This window comes from Pteropus vampyrus, unplaced genomic scaffold (assembly GCF_000151845.1).
Source record: "Pteropus vampyrus isolate Shadow unplaced genomic scaffold, Pvam_2.0 Scaffold520, whole genome shotgun sequence".
Taxonomy (NCBI): domain Eukaryota; kingdom Metazoa; phylum Chordata; class Mammalia; order Chiroptera; family Pteropodidae; genus Pteropus; species Pteropus vampyrus.
This window is the reverse complement of record NW_011889301.1, coordinates 308,623-335,205: the sequence shown is the minus strand read 5'-3', so window position 1 is coordinate 335,205 and position 26,583 is coordinate 308,623. Positions and strand designations below refer to the sequence as shown.

Genomic DNA, 26,583 nt, shown 5'->3' with positions numbered 1-26,583 from the left:
TTTTGTGGAACGTTTTTACTTTCTTACCATTTTCTAAAAGTTTGATATGGCATATTCTTATCTAAGTCATTTAACACCCTAGAGAATCCACAACATTCTCTAAGAGGTTGAGGATTTTTATGGCCCCTGTTAATATTGGGAATTTCCTAAGATAATAAGAGTTTTGAACAATTCTTCTGGTTCTTTACAATCTGTGTTTAATTTTAGGCCATTTATAGAAACTTCTGTTTCTCAAAGTATTTTTCACATTTGTGGAAATAATTGATATGATATGGATTAGCAAGAGCATTTTTTCGTTTTCATTTTGATGTGGGTTACCTGTATGTGTATAAAATTCCTTTGAAGGATATTAAGAAAAAGGACATTGAAATGTTCTTTTGTATCTTGAATATCTAAGAGCATTGATATGAACAAGTCTGTGTGACGAGAGTGGGTCTTACTGCTTTTCAGTGACGTGGAGCTGATGGTGCCGATGGAGGAGACTGCTGTGCTGGAGGAGCCACCAGGTTCCCTGGAGGAGGGGTCTCCAGCCAAGTAGGTGTTTCATTCATTTTCCACATTGGGGTGTTGGTCTTTTTCTTACCGATTTTTAAGAGCTCTTCACAGATCAGGAAACCCAGCCTTTTGTCATATCACAGTGTTGATCTACTTAATGTATTAATGAATAATCAAACTAATTAGTAACTCAAATAATCTAATGAATCATTATTAATGATAATTAATGGGTTAAATTCAAGTCTTCTGTCCTATGCCCACCACCACTTTTCCATCAGCAGCCTGCTCTGCACTGTCAGGACCCCCTTCTCTCGTCTCTTTATTCTCTCCCAGTCTCTCCCTCTTTTCTTCATGCAGCCAAGGTCTCTGGTCTATCTCTAGCACTCCTGCCAACTCTTTAAACTCTCTTGCCCCTTAAATTTTTGTTGTATCTTGCTTACAGACTCTGCCTCCTAGATCACGATTAGCTACTATCTGCCTTCTCTCTGTCTGCATCCCCCGGCTGATCACTACAAGTCACAGCGGGGCTGGTGGGAACCCCTGTAAATGCTTGATCACCAGCATTGTGAGATGAGCCCTCAACACCACCCAGCAATCCCCATTTCTTGGGTTTACTCTTTCTCTACCCCGCTATATGACTGATTTAATCCTTGTTTTCTCAAAGCCCTGACACTGCCTCCTACTTGTCCACACCACCTCTTTCATTTTCTAGATGTAACTTTGCCCCCGATATCACAGGGAAATTAGGAGCCATCAGATGGGAAACTTCATCACCTTCTCACTCCCAAAAGTGCAAACCTGCAGGTGTAGACCTGCATGCTTCCTAGACTCCATCCCTTGTAGTAAAGTGAAGGTACCATCTCTCCTCCCACTTCTTCAGGATTTGGATCTTGGATACTGTTTCCTGTTGACTTCACAGAAACCTCACATCATCACTTAGCCCCTTCCTTTTTAGGTATACTCGCCTCCTTCTTTCCAACTCCGGTCTTTCAATCAACATTCTAAATATGCTCAATTTCTCCTATTTTAAATCTGCTTTTGCCCCTCTTTCTTAATTAGCTACCTTTTTCAGAGTCATGTACTCTTTCTTCATGTCCTCCCCTCTCTCTTAATCCTCACTTCACATCTGGCTCTGTCCTTGTTGCCCTTCTGAAAAAGTCACCACATTGTCTCAGGCCTAATAGGTGTTTCAGTCTGTGTTGTTTTTGACCTCTCAGAGCATCTGACTTTATCGATTTCTTCTTAAGCTTACCCTACCTTTGGTTTCTGTGTTTCCTGCCCTCTTCTGGCTTTCCTTCTGCTTCTCAGCTCCATTTTTGCACACTCATCTTTGTCTTTCTTGTCTTTTAAAATATTGAGTTATTCAGGGCTTTGCCTCAGGCTTTCTTTTCTTTCTTCAGCATCTCTTTATAGCAGCGGTCCCAACCTTTTTGGCACCAGAGACTGGTGCTCCTTTGAGAATCTAATGCCTGATGATCTGAGGTGGAGCCAAGGTGGTGATGCTAGCACTGGGGAGCGGCTGCAAATGCAGATGAAGCTTCACTGGCTTACCCACCGCTCACCTCCTGCTGTGTGGCCTGGTTCCTAACAGGCCACGGACTGATACCAGTTCTCAGCCCGGCGAGTGGAGACCCCCGTTTTATGGGATCTCATGCACCATGAAGCTTGAATTGCCATTTATATGCCAACTCCAGAATATATGCCTCTGACGCCAAACTTCAGCATGGCCTGTGTACCAACCTGCCTGCTAGACACCTCCCTTTCGACATCTCAAATGCTCTTCCTGCACAGCTTATCCAGGACTGAGGTCCACACACCTCCGGTCCTCATTAAGTGTTTCTATGTTGTGGAACAACATTGCCATTCATCCATTTACACAAACTAGAAACGTAGGAATCATCCTTGAAACTTCCTTCTTCTTGACCTCCTCCCTCCCCGAAGTCCAATCAGTCACCCTGCCTGGGTTATTTGTATCTTCTAATATCCACCACCTCAACTTACCACCGTCGTCACAGGTGGTATTTGATCAGTCACCTTAGCTCCTGAGAGGGCTCCCTGCATTCTAACCTTCCACCGACTGTCGCCATACCAGAAGTGACTTTCACACTGGCAGTCTGATATTCATGCTTCATGCCTTGGATTAGACCCCTGCTGGCTTCCTTTCCTTTTTCTGTTCCTCGTCCTGGCTTGCATGGTCCTGCAGGTCCTGCATCATTTGGCCCCAGAGCTCCTGTGCGTTCTCTGGGTTCACAAGTTGGCCCTTATTTTATGTTTCCAAATACCTTTCTCCTGCCCTTCCCCTACACCTGCCACTAAACTTTTGCAAGTACCATTCCCTTTTTCTCTGTACCTCTCCTCCAAGCCCCCTTCCATCTTTCACCTATTTAACTTTCATTTATCTTTCAGCTGCCAAGAGGCAGGGTGTCTGGTGGTAAGAGCATGGACTCCAAGCCAGTATACTGGGTTCAGATCCCAGCTCTGTCACTTACTAGTTTGGGCAAGTTTTTTAATCTCTGTGCCTCGATTTTCCTCATCTGTAAAATGGGAATAGTAATGAGATCTACGTCAGAGAGTTGTTATTAGGAGACAGGGGATGTGTTTATGTGGTAGAGTGGGGCTTGGCATGTATTAAGTGCTCTATAAATATCTGCTATCATTATTGTTATTTATTGCAAGAGTAAAATGCTACAATGATTGTTAAAGCTGTTAATTTACCAGTCATTCAAAACAACTAAAAAAATACATTTAATTAAAGAAATAAATTAACAGTTAATATGACAGTGAGTTAACTAAATAGGTTAACAGCGTATACGAATGTTGAGAAAATGAGTTAACTCTTAGGAAAAATTATATCCTTTTTGAGCCAATAAACCATTTGTACAAATTCAGGTAACTTAAGGCAGAATAATAGAGAATAAATTATAGCATTACTCTAATCTGTAGAGTTGATCAAGGTACTCTAGCACTGATAGTAGTAGACAAAATAATTCTTTCAATTAATCAATTACTCTGAAAGACAAAATAATACTTAATGGTTGGTGACAGTCTCATTGTCTGCAATATCCTAGCCGAGCCGGCCAGCAAATCTTTGTCTTCCTTTTCTGCCAACCATGAGCATTTAGTTAGAATAGCAGGAGCTACACCGTAGAGCAGCTGCACGGGCAGTTGAATGGCAGATTGTGCTGCGAAATTTTTTGTTTCTGCACTACCTTATTAAGTGTTAAAATTATTAGTAAAATTTTTAATAGTTAGAATTTTTTGTTAATTTCAAAATTAAGCTTGTATGTGAGAAATAATACATTTGAGAATGGTGATGCTTATTCAGCCAAAATGTATTTTCAGAGCCTCTTTTGGTTTAGAACTTCTTGATAGATGAATTTAATGTACAAGCTTTATAATTTTGGATTTTATACTTATGTCTGTAACCCTTTTTTTAAAAAAAGTAATATGTATTTATTTGATCAATTTTGAGTTGATTTTTGTATATGGTGTGAGGTATGGATAGAAGTCCCCCCTTTTTTTTCATATGCATATCCAGTTATTCCAGCATATTGAACATCATTGTTGAAAATCAGTTGCCCATGTATATATCGGCCTATTTCTGTACTCTCTGTTTTGTTCATTGGTCTGTGATATATTAATGTCACACCATCTTGATTACCCTTAAGTCACTTCTTAACCTATGTGTTTTCTCTTTCCCTGGCAATTTATTTGTTGAAGAAAATAGGTCATATGTCAAGAGTTTTCCTGGAGTCAGAATTTTACTGATTGTATTCCTGTGGGCAGTAGTATGCTGGCTAATATTTAACATCTGGTTCTCTGGGATGACAAAGCCCACATCTATTGCACTTGCTGGTTTCTGTGGTGTAAATGTTCTCACCACGGCTGATTTAAAACTACCAAAATGACATCACTGAATACAGAGTTGGGAAGAGATGTGCGATAGTACACCATTGTGTAGTATTTCTACTATACACATACAGTGGGTATAAATAACCCCAGAAGCACAGATAAAGGTAAAATGTAGTGAAATAATTAGAGAACAGTGACTTGTGAATATTTATTACTTTTTTAAAAAGTATAGTTAATTATAAATTTATATAATTTAATTTTTAACTGACTGTGTTAACAACTGGCTCATAAAATTCCTGAAATTTAACAATTGGCTCTATGACTTGGTGCAAACCAATTCCAGCACAGCATTGTTTATATAGTAGTTGAATGTCTTTCTCTGCTCCCTATATTTTGTGTATTTCCTAAAAATTAATAGTGAGAGGCAGAGGTTTAATCAAGTTCAGGTTTGACTTTTTGACAAGGTTGTTCCATAGGTTATGGAAGGTCACTGATTATCATTGCCTTTATTCATTAATTCATTAGGGCTGCAAATTGGTGATAGTCTAATTCTGTCATTCTTTCTTCATTTATTAGCTGAATGATCCGTAAAGGAAAACTTAGCTAGAAATAGTTGATTACACTGAGGTATAAGTTTGTTAAGGAAATGCAGGATAAAGGAAAGGTACTTGTTACATAAAAGATTGCAGGTACCTTTTATTTATCTATTTTCAGAATAATGAGTTGGTTCCCTAGCATGTCATTATGAACTTAGAGATCTAAACATATTCGATGTGTTTCAATACACTGAGTTTTTATTCTTACGGGTGCTTAAGCTGACTCATTTTTTGACTAGAGGGAGCCTCTTCAAGTTGATTCTTGATCCTTTTGACATTCAATGGTCTTTGATGGCTTCCTTGTTTCCGGTAAGACATGTTGTTCCAGACTCATTATCTATACTTTCTACCCCATACTTCATACCTCATACTGACTGATTTTTCAAGGAGCCATAGTCCTTAAATAGAATATGGTATTTAGAGATCATAGTCAGGGCACTAGAGGTGTTCACTACTATTAGGTTCTTAACTGTTTCTAGGACATTTAACTGGGCAGAGCTGGGAAGTAGACATACACACATTTTTAAGGTAAAATATATTATGAGTTCATTCAATATTTCCATTTGAAATTTATGACTAGAATATTTTAAGCTACATTTTCTTACATTTGTTTCTTTTTTTTTTGTGCTGAAAATCCCAATTGTCAGTAACATCATACTATTACTCATTTGTGACACCCACAGTATTCAATAATTTGATTACTAAAAAGTTATATATAGAGAAATGAGTCAATTCATATTTTCAAGGTACTTTAAATAGTTTCTTCTGTTATATCACCAACTTGATAATTAATTTGCCTAATTTTGCTTTCAAATATTAGAGATTAAGATTTAATTTAAACCTGTTTTATAATTATATAAAATATTTATGTTTCCAAAGTACAATCTTATAAAACATATTTCCCAACCAGCTTCTATCCCAGTTTTTTCCCTAGTTTACATTACAATTATATAATATAAATTATATTTAGATGTCTGTCTATGTCTTAGGTGAATAATAACATACATTCCACTTTGCTTTTTTCTTCAATATATCCAGGAAGTTCTACATAGCAATGCATAGAGAGATTCCTCATTCTTTTTAAAACTGCTTAATATTCATGTTTAATATCTGATTTTTCCACCGTATTTCTCTGAGATGAGTTTGGGTCATTTTTAGCATTTTGCTGTTACAAGTTTTAATGTCTTTTCATATTTTTACCAATATTAGTTTGAGATATGTTTGACTATTAGGCTTTTCCAGCATTTTATTATGAAAAATTTCAAAAACAGCAATGTTTAAAGAATTCTACAGTAAATATCTATACCCACCAGCTAAACTGATATAAAATTTATATATTGTGAAGTGGGTAAAAATAAGTATACAGTCATTGTTTTGACAAATGCATATACTTGTGGGACCCAAACTCTGTCCAGATACAGAATGTTATCATCGTCCCAGAAAGTTCTCTCATACTTCTTCGGAGGCAACCAGTGCTTTGATGTCTTTTCTGCCATCAGCTTGGTATTTTAAAGTCCTTTTACAAATGTGACTATTTTGGATCCTCTATGATTAGATTTCTCACCTGATTTTGCTTATATATTTTATATCATCAATCTGTAGTCTAGAACCTTAAATTAACATTAGCTCTTCAGTGAAGGTATTATAGATTTGATTCCCTTCCTGCTCCCCACTTAATGATTTTTTTCTTTTAAACCTTATTGAGATATAATTTCTATACTATACAATTCAGCTGTTTAAAACTATACAATTCAGTGGTTTTCGATATATTACATTATTGATTTTTTTAAATGGTGGTAAAATATACATAACATAAAACTTGCCATTTTAACCATTTTCAATTGTACAGTTTAGTGACATTAATTGCATTCACATTGTGTGCAACCGTCACCACCATCTGTCTCTGGAAGTTTTTCATTGTTGCAAATGGAAACTCTGTACCCATGAAATAATAACTTCCCGTTCCCTTCTCCCCTCAGTCCCTGGTAACCCTTATTCTACTTTGTCTCTATGAATTTGCCTATTTTAGGTACCTCACATATGTGGAATATAATACTTGTCATATTGTGTCTGGCTTGTTTCACTTAGTATGTTTTCAGGTTCATCCATGTCATAGGATGTATTAGTACTTCATTTCTTTTTTGTATATTCTTTTTTTTAGTGGTAAAATACATATAACATAATTGAAAGTGTGCAATTGACATATAGTACATTCACAGTGTTATACCACCATTATCATTATCTAACTCCAGAACATTTTCGTTACCCCCATACCCATTTAGCAGTCACTTCCTATCTTCTCTCTCCCAGTCCATGGCTACCACTAATTTGTTTTCTGTCTCTATGAATTTGCCTTTTCTGGATATTTCATATAAATGGTATCACACATTAGCTTTTTGTACCTGACTTATTTCACTTAACATAATGTTTCCAAAGTTTATTCATGTTGTAATATGTATCAGTACTTCATTTCTTCTTATAACCAAATAATGTTCTATAATATACATATACCAATTTTTTGTTTACCATTTATCAGCTGATGGACATTTAGGCTATTTCTACTTTTTGGCTATTATAAGCAATGCTGCTGTAAACAGCATTATCGAATATTTACGTGAGTCTTAGTTTAAATTTTTACATGGACATATGTTTTCATTTCTCATAGGTATATACCTAGGAGTGGCATTGCTAGGTCAGATGGTAGCTCTCTGTTTAAATTTTGAGGAACTGTCAGACTTTTCCATAATAGCCACATCTTATGTTCCCACCAACAGTGTATGAGGTTCCAATTTCTCCACATCCTCACCAAAAAGAACACTTTTTAAAATGTTCTTTTTGATTCTAACTATCCCAGTGAGTGTGGAGTGGTGTAAGTCATTGTGGTTTTGATTTGCATTTCCCATATGGCTAATGATGTTAAGCATCTTATTGGCTATTTATAGACCTTTTTTTTTTTTTTTTTGAAAAATGTCTGTTCAGAGCTTTGCCTATTTTTCAATTGGGTAATTTCTTTTTTATTGAGTGGTAAGGTTCCTTTATGTATTCTAGATGTAAGTCCCTTATCACATATATATTTGCATATATTTTCTACCATTCTGTGGGCTGTCTTTCTACTTTCCTGATGGTATCCCTAGGAGTACAAAGTTTTCAGTTTTGGTGATATACATTTTATTTGTTTTCTTTGTTGCTTGTACTTTTGGTGTCATATGTAAGACACTATCATTTAATCCGAAGTCATGAAGGTTTATACCTATGTTTTCTAGAGTTTTGTACTTTTAACTCTTATATTCATTCTTTCGCATGTGGATATGTAGTATTCTCAGCACCGTTTCTTGAAGAGACTATTCTTTCTCCTGTCTTTGGAACGTAGTCCAAAAAAATTCAATCGATCATAAATGTGAGGGTTTATTTCTGGACTTTTCCGTTGATCTACATATCTATCTTGTTTACTTTTTTAAATTTATGAATTTAAAGGGGATATTTACAAAAGTATGCATTTGTGGCCCATTGCTTTATAACCCCTGTTTATGGTTCCCTGTATTTGTTTTGGTCTCAGTAGCTTCTCCCATTTTCTTTTGCAATTATCTAATTTATGTGTAATACCATCTGGGGAGGGAGAGGCTGGTGGTAAAGTGCAATGTGAATGTTATTGGGATAGTGATGTTCCTGCTTTTCAAAGACTGCTTGGACACAGACGGGAAGTATCTTCAGTTGACAGTAATGGCATAAAATGATGAAAATAAAATAAGGAAGCTTATGGCTCAAAAAGTTTTTATCTTAGATTACAGATGCAGTACCATGAAAGTATGTTAAACTAATGCTTATGACTTTTTCTTTGAGAAAATAGACATCTCAGACCCATCAAAAATTATTCTTTATGATTACATTTCATAGAGTTCCTGAGTTGGAGGTAGAAGAAGAAACTCAAGTTCAAGAGATGACCCTAGATGAGTGGAAAAATCTTCAAGAACAGACCAGACCAAAGCCTGAATTTAACATCCGGAAACCCGAGTCCACCGTCCCTTCCAAAGCAGTGGTGATACATGAGTCCAAATACAGAGATGATGTAAGCATGATGTTGTGTATCTGGAGTAATCTTCACCACCTTATGGGAAATGAAATAGGCCTTTCTACTTCTGTTTTGAAAATGAATGGAACATTAGTAGTTGGCATTCTAGTTTCTGCCTAAGAGTAATTGAGATGATATGTGCCAAATTTTACTGTATCTTTACTGTGAAATAATTGGATCTTGACTTCTTGACATTTAATACAAAGCAGTAATAGTGACAGTGAATTTTCTGCTTACCCCAGAACTGTACTCAGACTGTGCAAATACTGTGTATTAATTGCACTTCATTTTTGTTTCAAAAGAGATGTATGGAATGTTTTATGAATGGTGCCATTTCAAAGGATGACTACTCTGCATTTCCATGATTAAATTACCTTCAGCTCTAATTCTTAGTAAGAGCATTTAATTAGGAGGGGTTGATCATTTTAAACCGGTCAGGTGCTATGCTCTGTGATGCTTTTCTTGTACTACTGTAGCAAGCAGCTTTTATCCCTTTGCGTAACTGCTGCTGAAACTCAGGAGCCTGACGGGTCTGGCAGTATGGGCAGACGCGGCTATAGCAGCCTGCTGGCCAGTCAGGATTGCTCACAGCGCCTCTTTTGCGAGGGCCTTATGTTCAACTTTATTGGAGGCCTCAGCTTTTTAAAAAATATATCTATCAGCATACATAGATAAGGATGGTCAGCAAGTCATTTAAGTAGTTTCTGTTTAAGTTACTCAAGCATTCTAATTTTAAAATTTATAATTTGCATCATTCAATCATAGCTGTTTATCTTGATACCATTTTCTGGGTCAGTGATGGTGATGAGCAAACTCTTCCTTTCTGCTGGATATTATTCATTGATTTTCTGTTTGAAACAGGAATTTTGTACTATGTAAATCTATGTTTTCATTTGCACTTTAGTTAGTTGTATTCTTTGAATCAATACTTTCATTAGAGGGTCATTTATAGTACAGGATCCCCTCCTACCCTCCTGTTTTGGTCAGTCCAAGCTCTTAGAAGTCTTACTAGTAACTTTTGAGCTGTCCCACAAGAAATGGCTTTTTGTACACAGGGGAGGCCAGAGCCTTATTCACTTGGAAATCTCTGGAGATATTTTTTACTAGTCCATCAGTTAGCTGGGTTGCTTCTTTTCCTATCCACTTTCTTTGTTCTTTTTTGTTCCGGGGAATTGTAAATAAAGCCTTGCCTAAAACGAATGTGCTGTCAGGATGCAAAATGTAAAAATAGAAGCTGCTCTTCCTTAATCCACACTAGATTCATCCTTCCTGGCTCCAAAGAGAGGTCTCCTGGAATATTTGAAGCAACTGGGTTAGCTGAGTCATCGAGCTTTGTCTCAGTAAAGCACACATCTTTGGTCCTTGTTAATCTTAAAGCATTGAAGATTTTAGCCAGGAATTGTTCTTAAAGCAACATTAGCCAGACCTCGGGGTCACTAGTTTACTTTGTTCTAGGAACCCTAAGAGACAAGAGCAGTAGAATAATAACTTCTCATTTGCTTGGAGCTCTGTTGTTTGCAAAGTTCAGACCTAACAGTAGCCTATGAATAGAGCTGGGCTCTTACAGCACTTTGGCCTCTGACCGTTAGCTCACTCGGCATTCATTGCTCATTGTCCCTTCTTTCTTATTAGGAAGGCGTCACCTTTTCCCTGCTGTGGTGCTGATAGCCAGTTTTCTCAACCAGGAGGCAGTGGTTTATTATTTTGCCTCTTAACTATATTTTCGTGTGTCTCTTTTTATCAGAGTGCCCTGAATTGTTCTTTCCTTCACTCTTTTAGCATTAAGAATCCATCCAACTAAGTCCTCTGCTTTATTTTAATCTGAAACTTTGAAGGAGACATGAATGTTAAACATGAAACCTGTAATGAACATATGGCCAAAGAGGGTTGATGCGCTCGGGGAAGTTTGATTTCATTTCCTGAACAAGTTGTAGAAACGTTTAACCTGATAGCACTTTGGAGATTCTCATCCAAGATCGTTGGCATTTTTTCTGTAGGGTTGTACTTAAAAGTGAGATATTTTTTATCCATTATTAAGAATTGAAGACAAATCAAATTTGGAGATTTATTTAATTTATCTAGAGACAGAACTTTTTTGACCTCTTACAATAAAATGTACTTTCTCAAAAAATTTTAACTAAAGCAGCTCTTAAAAAGCACCAGAGTTCTTTGTGTGGCATTGGTAGCAACCCTCAGGTAACCATACTCCGCTGTTTTACCATTTTTATATATAGTCAGAATTGTTTATTGCAGACCATCCAGTTTTTAACATGGTATTTGTGCGGTCAGTACCCATATTGAAAGGAGTTTCTCCATCAAGTTCTATTCTAGGGAGGGTATATATCCTTACTTATCAAAGTAACATTGTGAACAAATAAAACAAAAGGCAGACATTAAAAACTTTTTAATCAGTGAAATACAGTCACATGTAAAACATTTATCTCAATTTCTGTTAGTCATGTCAAATCTTAGCTCTTAACCTGCTAAACTGATAGAAATTTGGCCTCGCTTGAAGTAATAATAAGGTCAAAGATGTTCGGATTAAGACCGAGTAGGAGAACATGTGGTTCTGAAATGTGCAGCAGCTCCTTGTGCTGGAACTAAAGTAGCATCGTCTCTTCCTCTGCTTAGCCCCGCAGTTCAGTGCCAGCAACACATCAGAAGGGGCCACTTTCTGGCCATGATGCCATCTTAGCTCCCTTGCAGCATATCGCTAGGACACTGAGTTGAATGAGTGTCCATGGAGATGGGTGTGTATGTGTAATGCTGTAACTGTGTTTCAGATGGTAAAGGATGACTATGAGGATGATGCCCACGTATTTCGGAAAGCAGCCAATGACATCACATCCCAGCTGGAGATTAATTTTGGTAACCTCCCTCGTCCTGGGCGTGGAGCCAGAGGTGGCACACGGGGAGGCCGGGGAAGGATCAGAAGGACAGAGAACTATGGACCGAGAGCAGAAGTGGTGGTAAGTGTTTGGATTTTAAATCTTGGTTTTCTGAAGGATACGACAAGATGAGGATGCCCTAGGTCTACAGTCTAATTTTGGAGGGTCATCAGGTTCTGTCATGGGTTCCTCCACTATCTAGTGTTGGTCTGATGTTGGGATGTTTGGAATGGTTACGTCAGCATCATGGACATTAGTTGGAAACAGAGTATTCTGTAGCCCTGACCTCCAGGATCTCCAGGGAGGTCCACTATCTGGCCTGAAGGTTTACTCAGAACTGGAGAAAAACTCACTCATCTGCATCAGACAAGATCCCCAGGCTTAAGATCAAATCGGATCACCTGAAGTTGCTTACACACAATGGTCTGATTATATGCCCTGTGTACTTGTCACTTTCAGGACAGACAGAATTCTTTATGGATCACCTTCTCACCTCAGACCATTATTCCTGGCTCCTCAGCCAGCTCTGCCCTACCTCTGTAGACATGCTGCTTCTTACCCCAGGGGCCCTTGCCTGCCCACCTAGAACAACATCTCTAATCTGGGACTCCTCAGAGAAGGGTTCTTTGATCACATTTCCTTCCAGACCAGGTCAGAGTCCTTGAGCAAGGAATTTCATTTCTTCTCTTTGAAGCTTTATCGCCATTCGTAATTGTGTTCTCATTAGTGTGATTATTAATTGAGCTGCTATGTCTGCAGTGGACAATAGCAGCCACATCTGCTTTTGCTTATTGTTGGTTTCCCCAGGGCCTAGTACAGTGTGTGTAATAGGTGCTTCATAAATGTTTTATGAACAAATATATGAATACCTATTTAGTGGGAGTTGGGCACAAGGCCCTGTGGCCAGTATGGGCCACCACAGAGTCCTTGTGATGATGGAGCAGGAGCAGTCCCTTCTCTGTGGCTGGTCTTAGAAATGTCCTTTTTGCTGCCTAATTCTCTTGCTCCCAGGAACAGCCCCTGGGAGGAGTGCCCACGGTTGGTTTGTCATACTAATTAAGGAACAAAAGCTCACCTGTGCTCTTCCAGCTTAGAACTGCCCTCAGGCCCCACCCTCCATCCCTAAACTCCCCTTCTCTGTCAGGTTGCAGTTTCAGAATCCATGTTCTCTTTGCTCATTCTCTGATGCTTACTTCTGGGAAAACCCGCTCTTCCAGAAAAACTTCCCTGATCACGATGTGTACTTTGCCACCAAATTGCTTTGGACGGGTGGGCCCCATTCCCAGAGCATCTGTTACTGAAGTTACTGCACTGTAACTTTCTCAGTATTTCTCCCCCTCACCCTCTGAGCTCCTCAAGGGTGAGAACTATAATCATCCTTATATCTTCATATAGTAAACATTCTGCCATGTACATTGAGTGAAGGAAGTGCCAGATACAAAAAGGGTCACTCAGTAAGGATTTGTGGGAAGAAAAGGGGGAGGCGGGTGCTGCCAGCCATTTTGCAGAGGATACAGGAGTGAGTCTGAGAGAGAACAAGCACCCTTCCGCATTGCAACTCAGAGGCAGCACCTCACCTCTGTGACCCTGCAACTCTCTTCCACTGGGAACTTATCTCTCCCTCAGTGTTTGGGTTACCCTGCCCCTAGGTGAGAGTGGGCACACAATGCTCTGCTCAAGTAGGAATGAGTGAATGACAGCTGGTTTCAAAACTTTTCTTTTTTAGACTCAAGATGTTGCTCCAAACCCGGATGACCCCGAAGACTTTCCTGCTTTGGCTTGAGAGAGCCCTGTTTCCCTGGCAACTTAGAACAGCATTGGCATACCTATGAAGAGACTTTTCTTGCTATGGGGAAGAGAGTCAGACTCTAAGAACAATAGATGTTGCTTTTCCCCTGTGTAGTGTGAATTCATTGTACTTTTTTGACCTGGGGAGAGGGAGGCTTGGGGAGGTGCGATAGCGATTTCTCCAGTCTAGAGCTGCAGTTCCAGCCAGGGGTTAGTCTGGCACTTTCCCAATAAGGTGGAGAATGGGGATTATTTTTTTATTTAAGAATTTCCAAATGAAGTCCAGAAATAGTTTAAAATGTGTACATAGAGATTATAAAATAGAATCTATTGAGTCTACTTAGTAAGTTGTAAAGATATTGGAAGTCCATATCCTTTACTATTAAAGGAGATACATATATCTTGGACCATTAATTTAAAGCAGTCACAGCCTAGTTTTCAGAGACCAAGATATTAAAATACAATTGTATTTACTGTTTACTTGTAAATGTTATACTCTCCTGGGACTTTTTGAGTTTTGTTTTTCATTTAACTGATAATTTTAAATAGCTATTGTGTGGCCATGGATTAACACTCTGTGACAGAATTAGGGAAAGTTTTGTTTTTTTTTAATAGTGATTTAAACTACCTCGTGGTTTCTGTGTGTATGTACACACATGCTTAGTATAAATGTGATATTTAGTCTTCGGGTGGTTTTTAGGATGAGTATTAAATCTATGATTTTTATAATCATGTTATTTAACCCACCAATCTAATGAAAAGGTCCAGGCGCCAGAGCGTTGCAACGTAACACCATATCCTTTTCTCCCTCGAAACTAAGTGTCAGAATTCAGCACCCATGTACAAAAACCCTCTCTTTTTGTCCTGGGCAAGACTTGTAAATAGCTAATATGTATTGAACACTCACATGCAGTTTTCCTCACTCAGTCCTTGCACCAGTTCGAGTTCCTATTTCTTGCCTTTGGTGAATGTTCGGGGTTTGGGGCTACAGCAGAGGTTCAGTAAATTCCCCAGTCCCACCCTAACCAGCAAGCTGAGACCTGTAGAGCCCACACTCTCAGCCGGGCTGCCTGTAAGGGTTAGTGCCCAGCATCGGGGCTGGGGCAGAGGTAGCTATAACAGCTGCTGAAAGCTGGGGTGATGTTCTCCCAACTTGAAGAAACTGTGGGTAACATTTGCCTGTTGTGACACAGTTAACATGCTTGTGTTAGAATTTGAACCTTGGCCCCAGGATCTGTGCTTTTTCCCGCTTCGCTACACTAAGATGGCTCTGAATTTGAACCCGAGTATAAATAAAGGTTGGTATTCCCTCCTAACTTTGTGTATAGAAAGCTGAATCGTTTTGATCACACCCAGGTCAAGACAGAATGTGGGAAAGGGCCCCAGTGAAAGTCACATATTTTGAAAACTCAGAGCTGAACCCCTAGTCATGTGACAGCCAGTTAAGGACTTTTCCTGTGGATGACGGCCTACTTTTGGTCTCTTGTTATTAATTTTGAAGTACTAAGGTATATTAATTGATTGTTTTATTCCCTCTCCCTGGAAAAGACATAGTGAATGGAGTTCCCTGATCTAAATTAAGAAGTCTTGTGAGGGTGAATGTCAGATTCAGCCATAATAAGCTGCTGGTGCAACATGAGGCTGTCATGTTAAGTCATTTTGCCTTGCCTTGGCTTTGAGGATTGGCAAAACTGATCCCTTTCGAGAATTAACACTTGAAAAGCCCATAGTGCTAGGTTTAATGTTGTTTGCAAACACTTTAGCCTTCCCAAACACACTGAAGATTTTTGTACCCTGGAGCAGTCTCGAGTCTTGGGATTGAAAATGGCTTTGGGGGCTGTGGTAGTTTCTGAGCTTGTAGAGGGCTTACTTTGTTTACCGGGGCTACCTCTCCCCTATGTGGCGAGGCAGTGGATGTCAGGTTGTTATCACATGGTCGTTGCAGTCCAGTGCCCCAGGAAGACAAAGCAGAAGCAAAAGGCAGGGGAAATCCCTAATGTGCTATAGGGAAAATCAGAAGAGGAGGCAGGAGGATTATGTCTGTGAACCTATACACAAGGCAAAGCCTTCCAGATCAAAGTTCCCTTGCCAGACTCCTTTGAGTGGCTTGTGTGTAGATGTGCTGTCATAAGGCAGGGCACGTTTCTGACTGGTAACTTAATACTAAGCAAATTAACCCCACAAAATTTGGGGGCTTCAAAGACTATCTTGAAAAGTGGAGGTCAAGTATGTTTGAATTCCAAGGGCAGGTGTGTCAGCCCCAAACCTGACTTGGATCCCTTCTCAACCAAGGAGCTCACTGCTTGATCATAGGCCACCAGGGCAGCAACTGAAGACAGATTGGGCTTGGGATGTCCCAAAGTCTGCAGTTGGGAGAGCCCCATGAATGGGGAGGTGTGACCCCTGACAGCTGTTACCCCTGCACATCTGACAAGGTCTGGGAAGAGGCAGGCTCGCTCCAGAAGCTGCTGCTGGCTGGGACAGACTTGAGAAAGCTAAAACCATGCACTGGTTGGTTTTAACATCTGGCCAGGACATCTTTAGCCTAATAAGCATTTAACACTTTCATCGCAAGGCAGACTCCTCAGAGCCAGAGAAGCCATAATAGGCACCCCCTTTTCTAGTGTTGGTCACTGATTCAGGTCCTTTTTCTTTGTTCACTATCCTAGTGCATAGGTATTTCAGAGGTGGAGGCATTGTTTTTCCTTTGAAACCACACCATGTGGTATTGGCAAGTCCTATGGAGCAGCTGGACCCAGAACTAGGAAAGGTCAGTCAGCCCTCGCACTAAAAACAGGAACTGCTCCCTTCTAAGCTATTCCAGCAAGAGCTACGCTGCCAGCAGTGAGCTGGTCTGCCCTCCCTCTCAACATAGCATCATCCGGCTGGATAAGTAGAGTTTCACTTTGAGAAAAGATCCCATTTTCCTTTTGCTCCTGTTTTTCCTCAGCTTCGGGAGTATCACGCTGTGTTGGGACAGCCCCCAGGGGCTGGCCCTTTCTCTAGATTTTCTCCATCGTTGGCCAGAAGGCGGGCCCTTGGGCAGCCAGCACTACTGCCCAGATGTGCCAAGTGTGTGAGCCTTTCCCTGGATCTCTGTCCCAGAGGGGCCTGTATTTATGTGGTAAAGAGAATGAGGGAGGGGAAAAGCGGGTACTTAACTCTATTGTAAAATACAACATGGAGAAAAGAAAAGTCAAGAAACTGATTTCCCCAGAAGCCTGTCCACTGTGACTGTGCCCACCACAGCCTCCTCTCCCTCTGAAAGGAGCCACTGTCCCATCTGATAGGAAGCACTGCCCCAGGGTTCACCAGTAACATCACAGCTTTGCCCTTTATCTGGATGTCTTTTAAGTCTGAGTTCCTTCTCTGTCCTTATTGCAGAACCTGGGTAACCTAAGGAAACAAGCATTCCTTGAGGGGCTGCCTTGTGCTGTTTTGTCTCACCACTTTACAGTCAGGGAACAGGGAAAGACATCCATCTTTCTTGCTTCCTAGTTGGGATTTGGGCAGGGAGGGGATGAGATGAGGCAGAAAGAAGATTCATTCCCCAGGCCAGTATTCTTTCTACACACTCCCAAAACTTCTAGTTAAATGACCAGTTCCTAGTGCAAAACCGCTAGTAGAGGTACAGGGCAAGGCCAAAGGACAAGTACCACAACAACCAAAGGAGTCACACTGAGTGTGTGCTGTGTGCTACTGCGCTCAGCCACTCCCTGGGGTAAGGTAGTAAGCCACGGCAACCCTGCAACCCCGTGACTGCTTGCAGTGGTAGCTTGAGTGAGTCTACCCCAAAGCATGATGGGATTAGCAGTTTTCTTAGCTTTATTATAGCTCCTGCACAGGTGGAGATGGCAAGTTTTGAGCGGCCACAGACATTATGTTCAAGGTTGCCAGCAAGGTACTGGTGGAGACAGGAATAGAAGCTTGGATCTCCTGGGGCCTTATGGAGCCTAAGGCCTAACAGTTCCTGGCACCTCCCCTAGGCCCTTTTCCTTGGCCACAAGCTTACCCATGACTCAGTAGGACTTGCCCTGATCAAACCATAGTGGCTCTTGAACCCAACCACAGCTCTGCTATGGGCAAAAGCAGGCTCCATGTGTGGGGAGAGCAGATCGAGCCAGTGGAGCAGAGAACCAGCTGCCTTCTAAGCATTGTTTCTTTGCAAAATTGTAGCGCAGTTTCTGAGAGCTGACTTAGGAGCACAAAATCATGTATAAGTTGGAAAGTACCTGTCATGTGAAAATGGAGTGGCATCGACTTGCACGTAAGTCCCTCAGGAGGCTCAGAATTTTCAAAAGTTCTCAAGCCAGTGAGGTAGGGAAAATTATTTTCTGGCAGACAGCCACCCTGCCAGAGGCACTGAGGGCATCTCCACCAGAGATATGCACTATCCAGCCCCAGGGAAGCTCACACACATCAATGTACCTGCACAACTGTGCTGGTGGCCCTGGTCTGTACTCCCCCACTCAGCCCCCCTCACCCCCCTCCCCCCGCCCGATACTGGCAGCATCAGAGCAACAGAAAACTTTTAAAGTGAGGTGACAGCTAAATTCTCAGCAATGCAAAATGATCGGAACTTGAATGTTCTGGTGGTGAGGGAAAGTGAGTAGGAATAATCAGGGATCCTGGAGAGGTCTTCAGTAAGAGGGAAAGAAAGGTGCATAGAAAGGAAGCAGGAGAAATGGAGAGGCCGGGGGACCCAGTGAGGACAGTGGTAACCTCTTACCCTGGCTCCATCCAGACCCAGGGAACTGTGGCCAGGGTGGAAAGGCACTACTCAGGGATTTTCACCAAGGATCTCTAGAAAGACCTGGAAAACCTTGGGATGACTGTTGAATAGGCTCCTTTAGGAACCACCTCCAGGGTGTGCCCTTCTGTGCAAACAGCACCTGTAGAGTTGGACAGTGCCCAGCCAGTGAGGCCATAGAGGGCCTGTTTATAAACTTCAAAAATTCTGCATGAACTTTTCTGGGGACTTTCAGAAGGACTTCTGCTTCCATCGGATAGCCACAGGGGCCCCTAACACAAGAAAGTTCAAGAAACACTGTCTACGGGGGTTTGGGGTTAAACCGCTACCACAGAGGTGCCTGCCTGGTCCCTTCCCAAACCCAGTCATCCCCCTCAGGTGACCTACAGGAAAGCCCCACTCTGGTCCTGGTCTGAAATCTCAACACCGAACGGAAGAACGAGGAAAAAAACTCTTGCTCATATGCTGAGGCATGGGCGTAGGCCTGAGGAAACAAGGCTTAAATTGCACCTTGAGAGAATTTCCGTCGGTGAACGCTGTGCTGTCCAGGAAAACCTCTGGAGGTCTAGTGCCTGCGGAGCCCGAGCCAGATTAAAAGCCGGTCTAGAAGGGTTACAGCCCGTGACAGCCAACCATCACTGGAAAAGGGAGGAGGTGGACAGAGTTGTGTTTACAACACCAAGATCTGTTTCAAGGAGTCTCTGGGGGTGGCAAGGACTAGTTTAACATGCTGTCTGAAGACCTCGAGGTGCGTGCGCTACACTTGGTTAACCACAAGGCAAATTTGGGGTCAGCCACAGCAGAATCACTCTGAATGAGTGGTCCACAGTGGCCACCAGCCATCTCCCCTCTGTCCAGCCCTGCTCAACAATGCTGAGTGGATACACTTAACTATTTCTTAAGGACGTGCCAATCACTGGCATGTCTATGGTGCTCTAGTTAGTGTATGGCCCAGCTGTCTCTTTCAGGGCCATGGAGAGGGCAGGCCTGGCAACCTCTCTGGGGCTGCTACATGGTAGGGGATAAGCCAGACAGGCAGGCAGTTCACTCACCCACCCAAGGCCCGACCTGAAGTCTCAGGGTCCCCCAGTCTCATGAATATTCATGAGCCCCAGTCCCAAGAGTGAGCTCCACTGCTGCCCCCTCTATTAAATGAAACCTTTTCCTCCGGCCCCTTCCTCTACCCACTGGAGTTTGGCCCGGAGCAGAACAAGGCAGGAGAACAATATTCACTTCAGCAGGGTCCGGTGAGCATCTGTTGCTGTTTTCATGACATGGCCCAGTAAACTGTACCAGGAACTCATCAGCAGTTTCCAACCTGAAGGTGGCTGAAAATGTGTGGGGGTGTCTGGATTATCCAATGGCTGGGAATGTGACTGGCATTTAGTAGATGGGGTGGGATGGGCGGGAGGGGGCGGGGGGAGGAAGGCGGTGCCCAACTGGCTGCATTCTCGGGAAAGTCCTACGCAAGGAAGAATTGTCCTGCCTGAAAAGTCACCTTGTTTTACATAGAGAAGCACATCCATGCTGAGAAGAAACCATTGTCTTTCTCCAAGTAAAACAAAGCACAAACCACACCACCCCCTCTACTCTTTCCCCCACAAAGCCTCTCCTCGCTTAAAGATGTATTTGGCCATTCTAAGAATGCAAGGGGCCAAGGCCAGTGCCCTGGTGGTAGCCAGCTGGACAGGAGGCCCCCTTACCTGGACATTTCTGTGTGGATGGAGCACCTGTCATCCAGAAGCATATCCAAACCATGCAGACTTGCTAGCAAAGAGATGAGACACAGTTAGAAACAAGGGAAGGCAGCCAGATGTGCTAGAGCGGGGGTGTGGAGGAGTCTCATTCCCACAAGGGCTGGGCCAGCATCCCCAGTGAGGGAGCAGGGGAAAATGGTGAGACTATAACATTAGGAACATATTGTGCCAACCACTTAAAAGACAAAATGCCCCAAGTCTGAATAATGGGGCAGCTAAAAGATGACTATACATAGCAGAGAGTAACACCGGGGCTATTAATTAACCTGCTCAGCAATGTCATAACAGCTGCTGAGAGGGAAGGTGAGTAGAGGGGAGGACTGTACATTGTCATAGTACTTTTGGACAGGATCGAGGCAACATTTTTACTTTTTAATTAAATAACATATATGGCTCTTAGTAATGTGCCAGGCACTTGTTCTAAGTAATTAACAAATATTAACTCATTTAATCCTCATATAACCCTATTAGATATTGTCATCCTGGCCCAAAGAACATAGCTAATAAGAGGCCAAGCAAAGGTTTGCTCTCAGATAGTCTGGGTCCGGAGTCGGTGCTCTGAACAATTCTCCCAAGCTGCTTTTCGATGTGGTAGACATCAAAAACTTTAACGTTAATTTTGCATATCCTTGACCTAGAAATGCCTTCTGTAAAAATTTATCCTAAGGAAATAACCAGCATCCCCCACGGAGAATTTACAGATGAGAATGTTCATGCAGTGTTATAACAGTAAAAAGCTGGAAAACCCCAGCTTTTGCCCGAAGCAGGCAAAAAATGTTTCTGAATTCCTCCTACCACGCTCTCTTCCGGTGCACCCACAACTGCACTTAAGACTCATAGAAGGAAAAGCAGTCACTGGGCATTATGCTCCGGGCTGGCACTGGGACCCATGCTAAGGCACACTCATGTGCTTTGATCTCTTTTAATTCAAATACTACACACTTACTATTCTAATTTTACAGATGAACAAAGTGAGGGCCAAGAGGCAGATAAAGGATCCCCATGGTTACAGAATAAGTGGCAGAGCTTGTTTTAGAATGCACATCATTGATTGCTCTTTCTGTATCAACTCACTATCTCAGTAAACTCAGGGGCCTCAGGAAGGGGCCTTTGCTACTTAAGCATGCCCCAGCCCTGCATCTCAACAAACCAATATCAAGAGCCTTACCTTCAGAGCATGAAATTCTCCTTTCAAAAGTCAAAATATAATATGATCTCTTTAAAAACACATAAAATTATGCTGCAGGTACGAAAAATACTAAGGGACCATAATCTTTAAAAACACATGAAATTATACTGCAGGGACCAAAGGGACCTGCCTTTTTACCCTTATCCAAACCGCTACCACCAGAGTGGGAATTGCAGGCTCTGCCCTCTGTTTGAAAGTGCAGCAACTACCTGCCCCTCCGTGGTTTACCTCGCCAACCATCCGAGCTCCAGTTGGTTACCAGGGGGTACGTGACCAAGCACTAGCCTCATGGTAAACCACGGAGGGGCAGGTAGTTGCTGCACTTTCAAACAGAGGGCAGAGCCTGCAATTCCCACTCTGGTGGTAGCGGTTTGGATAAGGGTAAAAAGGCAGGTCCCTTTGGTTCATGCTTTGAAAACTCATACCCCAGCGTGAATCAAAGCTAAGCTCCTCGGGGAACTGGACAGCACTACTCAAGAACAAGCTCCAATGTCTTAGACACAACCTCTGCGTGACGGCCTGGGCACTAATTAGGTCTTTAGGGTCCTGCCCTACAAGAGACCACCAAGAGGGAGAGCAGGTAAACAGCACTGCTGATGGCGCCCTGGGCCAGATATATCAGGATGTGGGAGACTCGAGCATTGGTCCTGCCCTTCCCCCAGCATTTGATGCCGACCTTGGCAAGTAAAACGAAGGGACTGCTGTCTCTGACCTGAGACTCCGAAGTCCTGATTGATGTGTGTTTTCAGAAAGTCAAACCTTTGCGTTGTTGGAGCTGGTTGGTGGTTGTGTATAGAATGATTTCATAACGGGCCCCCTTACTTGCTCACCATCTTATCCTGGGGAAGGTATTATGGACTGAACTGTATCCCCTCAGATTCTTAAAATGAAGTCTTAACCCACGACACCTCAGAATGTGACTATTCAGAGACATGGCCTTTAAAGAGGTGATTACGTTAAAATGAGGCCATTAGGTGGGCCCTCATCCAATCCGACTGGTGACACAGGAGATAAGGACAGACAAGGACACCAGGGATAGGAGTGCTCAGAGAAAAGGCCAACGAGAGAGGCGTCAGAAGAAACCAATCCTGCCGACAATGTCATCTGGGACTTCCAGCCTCCCGGACCGTGAGAAAATTAATTAATTTCTGTTGTTTAAGACTCCCAGTCCATCGTATTGTGCTACTGCAGCCCTGGCAAACGAACACTGAAGGTTATCATCTGCTTTATATATTTTAATTACTGCCTCCCACAATTCAGAATGGTAAGGAATACAATAAACCAAAAGGTTATTTGGTTAATACTTTTAATTACATGATTATAATTACACAATTTCCACTACTCAATATTTTGTATAAAACCAGTTAACAATAACACAATTTCCAAATGCAACAATACGTATCAAACTACATAGATATGTAAAGTTTACAGGCCTTTATGAAGCTTTATCTTAAAAATACCTTCAGGAAAATAAACATTCATTCAACCAGTTCTTCCAGCTTTATAAAATATGATTAGAAATATACATTTTAATTTAAAAAATCAAGACAATGGTTGATCAAATAGTGATTAATCAGTTACATTTAAAAACTTTTAATAATCTGTACATGAGTGCAGGTTAGATAAAAGTCTGCAAATTACTAATATAAAACTGCAGTACTATAATCAAATGAACATATCTGCTGACATTTAATTCTACTGGGCAATTAAGGAGGTAATTTCCTACACAGTATAGGTGAATTGTCCAGTCTTTTAAACACATCTGTAGTATTTCCACTTGGCGACAGGGAGAATACTCAGATTTAGGAGAAATGGAGGAGCAGCAGCTAGCCTCACAAGGACAGTGTCAGTGGGAGATAACTATCAAAGAAGTAGGTTTTTATGGTTTTTGATGAGCACTGCTTTCCAAAGTACAATAATTACTATTTAAAATGAAGAGAAGCAGTTAAGCTACTTTTAGAATATCGAAGGAGTACATTGCTCATGTGTCATGAACAGTGATTCAAGCAAAAGAAAGGCTCCCGGAGCTCTTGGCACACCACCAGCCAGATGCCCGAGGGCCCACACAGCTCACCGAGTGGGGATCAGGCCCTCAAAGGAAACATCTTTGCCTCGTGAGAACACTGGGGCACTCCTCTAAAACTGGTCTGGGCCCAAGAAAAGAGGTAGAAATCACCCCTGAGAGGGGTAGGAGGGCAGGGAAGAAAGTGAGTGGGTGAGAGGCTAAGGTGATCAAGTTTGGAACAGAATAATTCTGGAGACTAGAAGAGCAGCGGTGCCACTAGGAAGCAGCTACACTTGACAAGAAAGGCTACTTGTTTTAGTGAGGCAGTGCTCGGGGTCCGCCCTCTTCACTGACAGGTCGTAGAGATTCCTAGGTTTTCTTTAGCAATACGAAACAGAAGTCTGTCTACACATCTAGGTACCCAGTCTTGCAGATGCCCTTCCTTTGGACTGTCCTTGACTCTTGATGATTTGAGTCCCCAGAAAGCTTCAAGGGCATCTAAAAATATTCAATTCTAATTTTAAATCCAATGAAAACTATCGTGGTGTACTTTCAAATTTATTTAAGTTAAAGGAATCTCTCCATCTGACATGCCCTGTTTCATATTCCACAGCAACAAGGTCTTCTATAACAAGGACTCAAAATCAGAATCGCAGAAGATTCTGAGTGTGTTAAAGGTTCAGTTGGGGGAAAAAGAGTCCACTCTTATTCAGAGCAGGAAAGAAGTCTCCCTCAGCCTGACTCAGAGACTTCCTGATTCTAGATAGGCCCCCCCATAGGTTTAATACTGTGCTATGTCCTTTGTGTTTTCTAAGAAATGACTCTTTATCAAATCACAGTTTCCTATGACTTATTTCAGTAACAAACCTGTTAAATACAAGGATTTTTAGAAAGAACTCCAGTGATCGCAATTCTAGCTGGAAACATGAACACATAAAATTGCCAACACAAAAAGGCAATTCGTAAAAGAAAAAAATACTGTGGTTAACACTGAAGCCCAAATTTTTCACTCTTGGCCAAGACACCAAATGGCTTATCTCTGGGAGGGGACAGCACATTTACTTGTTCTGACGTAATAAAAAGCCAAATCAAGAACAGTTCAGATGAAAATTTGATTTTCACAACCACCTGGGTTACTGATGCAAGAGATAGCCTTTAAAAGTATAAAGGGAAGAAGAATTGCCCTGAGAATTCAATGTTTTATGCCTGGGCAGTTTGAATATTTAATATTATCTCCCAGCACAACACAGCAAATGGAATGTTTCTCTTCCCACCCAAAGCTTATTGAAAAGCAGTCTTCCCAACAGGCAAGTCAGTCTTTGTGCCTGTGAAGAACATCCAGGGGTAGAAAACCAGTATTTTTCTGAGACCGTTCCCAGTGTGTGAAAGCTGGCAGTCCCATCCCCACACGCCTGACGGGGAAGAGCTGCTCATTTGGCCACAACAATGGCGTTGTCCATCTCCCGAGCCTCGAAGCTAGTCAACCTCACAATTACTCTGAGAGAGTAAATACTAAAGCGGAGCCTAGGTCTTCCAATTATTTTTGCATTAACAGACTTTGGTCTGTTTTTCCCAACCACTTCTAATTCCTCGTAGTTCTGTGCAAAAGGCAGCTTTTTAAAAATGGAATTGCCTACTGACCTAATTCATTCATCTTGTAATGTGAAGACATTTTGCCTTTTAATAGTGTATCCCCCCATTCTCCAAACTAGAATAGGTCAACCTTGGTTAAAAATGACTAAAACCATTCACTTCTTATTATAGAAGTAACCAAGGTGATTTCAAAATATTTTGGGCCCCAATTTTTTTAATCAGCAAATAAACTCTGTTTTTGTGATTGCTTTATATCACACAGACAGACCCTGCTGTGTTTCTGCAGGGGGAGGGGAGAAGGCACTCTGCAAAGAGTTAATTCCCTAACCAAAGGCAACAGTGAGTGTCTTATTCATAAAGAATTGAAATCCAGATGTGAACAACTATCACTGAAATCAAAAAATGTGTGAATGGCCTTAGGCTGAGCACATAACAAAAATGTCCACAATGCTACAGAGAAAGACTCTAATAAAGCAGTTAAGTTTTTTCAAAGCCACCATTATTTGGGGTCACTGTTTCCAAGGGGAAACACCAAAAGTGTAGGGTTTTTTTTTACGCATGGAAGGAAATATTATTTTAATTTGTATGACTGGGTAACCAAAAATGGGCAGCCTTGAAATTCTTCAGTTCCTAAGTGACATAAAATGGAAGGACTTAAAACAATCTTCCAACTCTGAAGCCAATTTCTCCTCCTGAGTCTTCTAAAGCTACTCTTAATATTCACTTGCAAGTTTTAAGGTTACCAGCATAACTAACACTTTGTATCACGACATGCAACAGTCTTCAAATGTGGTTTTCACAGATTATTGTTAATAAAGCACTCTTTGGTGGAAGACAAGCAGCTTGGGTACTGAACAGAGTTAACATTACAACAGTATTACAAATATTAAAGTGAAGATGATTACACCAATAGTATCAAATTACAGGAAGTACCATTTCAGTAATGCCTGTTTTTACCTTTACAAATTTTGACACAGGGTGAACAGAAAATAAATAGGTAAAAAATCTCCATCAGCTCCTCCATTCCTCTGAAGGCCAGCAGCTAAAATGATTGCCATCACAAGGACACACATGCACCACACAGAGTAGTCAGCTCTCCTGATAACAGAGGGCTTTGATATTTACACCTGAGACTAAATTTACAACAGCTTTTTTGTGGTTCAACTTGAGACATTTCTACAAAAGGAGAGTTGGACCATCTTCGAGTCATCACTTGTACCCAAACTCATGTAGTTACTTAAACTCCAGTGGACAGTTTCTTCATTGAATGAACTTCTTAGGTGGAAAGCAGCTAAGGCTTTTGCAATTTTGTTTTGTTTCCCAATAAATTGTGCTAAGTCCTGTTGTAGTTTTCTGTTCCTAGAGTCTTCCTTCAGTTCTGGTCACGGGTTTTTACTTAACGCAAGACTGTTTTAGTCCTTGAAATGGACGGACTACAGGGGAAAAAAAAAAGGATTTTACCATGAAGGTCTTCAAGTGTCCCATATGTAGTTATCAAAGACAAGGAAGGCAACATAATAAAAAATACTGACATGCTAAAAAGTATACAATTTGTATAATTCTTTAATAACAGATACTTTGGAAAGGACAGTACAATATCA

General features: G+C 41.4%; 2 protein-coding genes across 10 annotated transcripts in view; one reads left to right on the top strand and one right to left on the bottom strand.

Moving 5' to 3' along the window:
- HABP4 (hyaluronan binding protein 4) overlaps positions 1 to 14,168 on the top strand; it is a 28,955-nt gene extending 14,787 nt beyond the window's left edge. For 4 of the 5 annotated variants that reach the window (XM_023525055.1, XM_023525054.1, XM_023525053.1 and 1 more), the window contains 4 exons: positions 451 to 534; positions 8,838 to 9,009; positions 11,796 to 11,981; positions 13,627 to 14,168. In XM_023525055.1, the coding sequence (XP_023380823.1) occupies positions 451 to 534; positions 8,838 to 9,009; positions 11,796 to 11,981; positions 13,627 to 13,683 (499 nt within the window). In that variant the 3' untranslated portion in view covers positions 13,684 to 14,168. The remainder of the gene's footprint in view (positions 1 to 450; positions 535 to 8,837; positions 9,010 to 11,795; positions 11,982 to 13,626) is intronic. The other variant, XM_011383468.2, reaches the window with a different exon arrangement.
- Positions 14,169 to 22,673: 8,505 nt separating this feature from the next.
- CDC14B (cell division cycle 14B) overlaps positions 22,674 to 26,583 on the bottom strand; it is an 81,774-nt gene continuing 77,864 nt past the window's right edge. For all 5 annotated transcript variants that reach the window (XM_011383464.2, XM_023525057.1, XM_011383463.2 and 2 more), the window contains one exon: positions 22,674 to 26,415. Coding sequence is in view for 3 of the 5 variants with exons in the window: in XM_023525057.1 (XP_023380825.1) it covers positions 26,379 to 26,415 (37 nt within the window). In the remaining 2 variants the exon portion in view is untranslated. The remainder of the gene's footprint in view (positions 26,416 to 26,583) is intronic.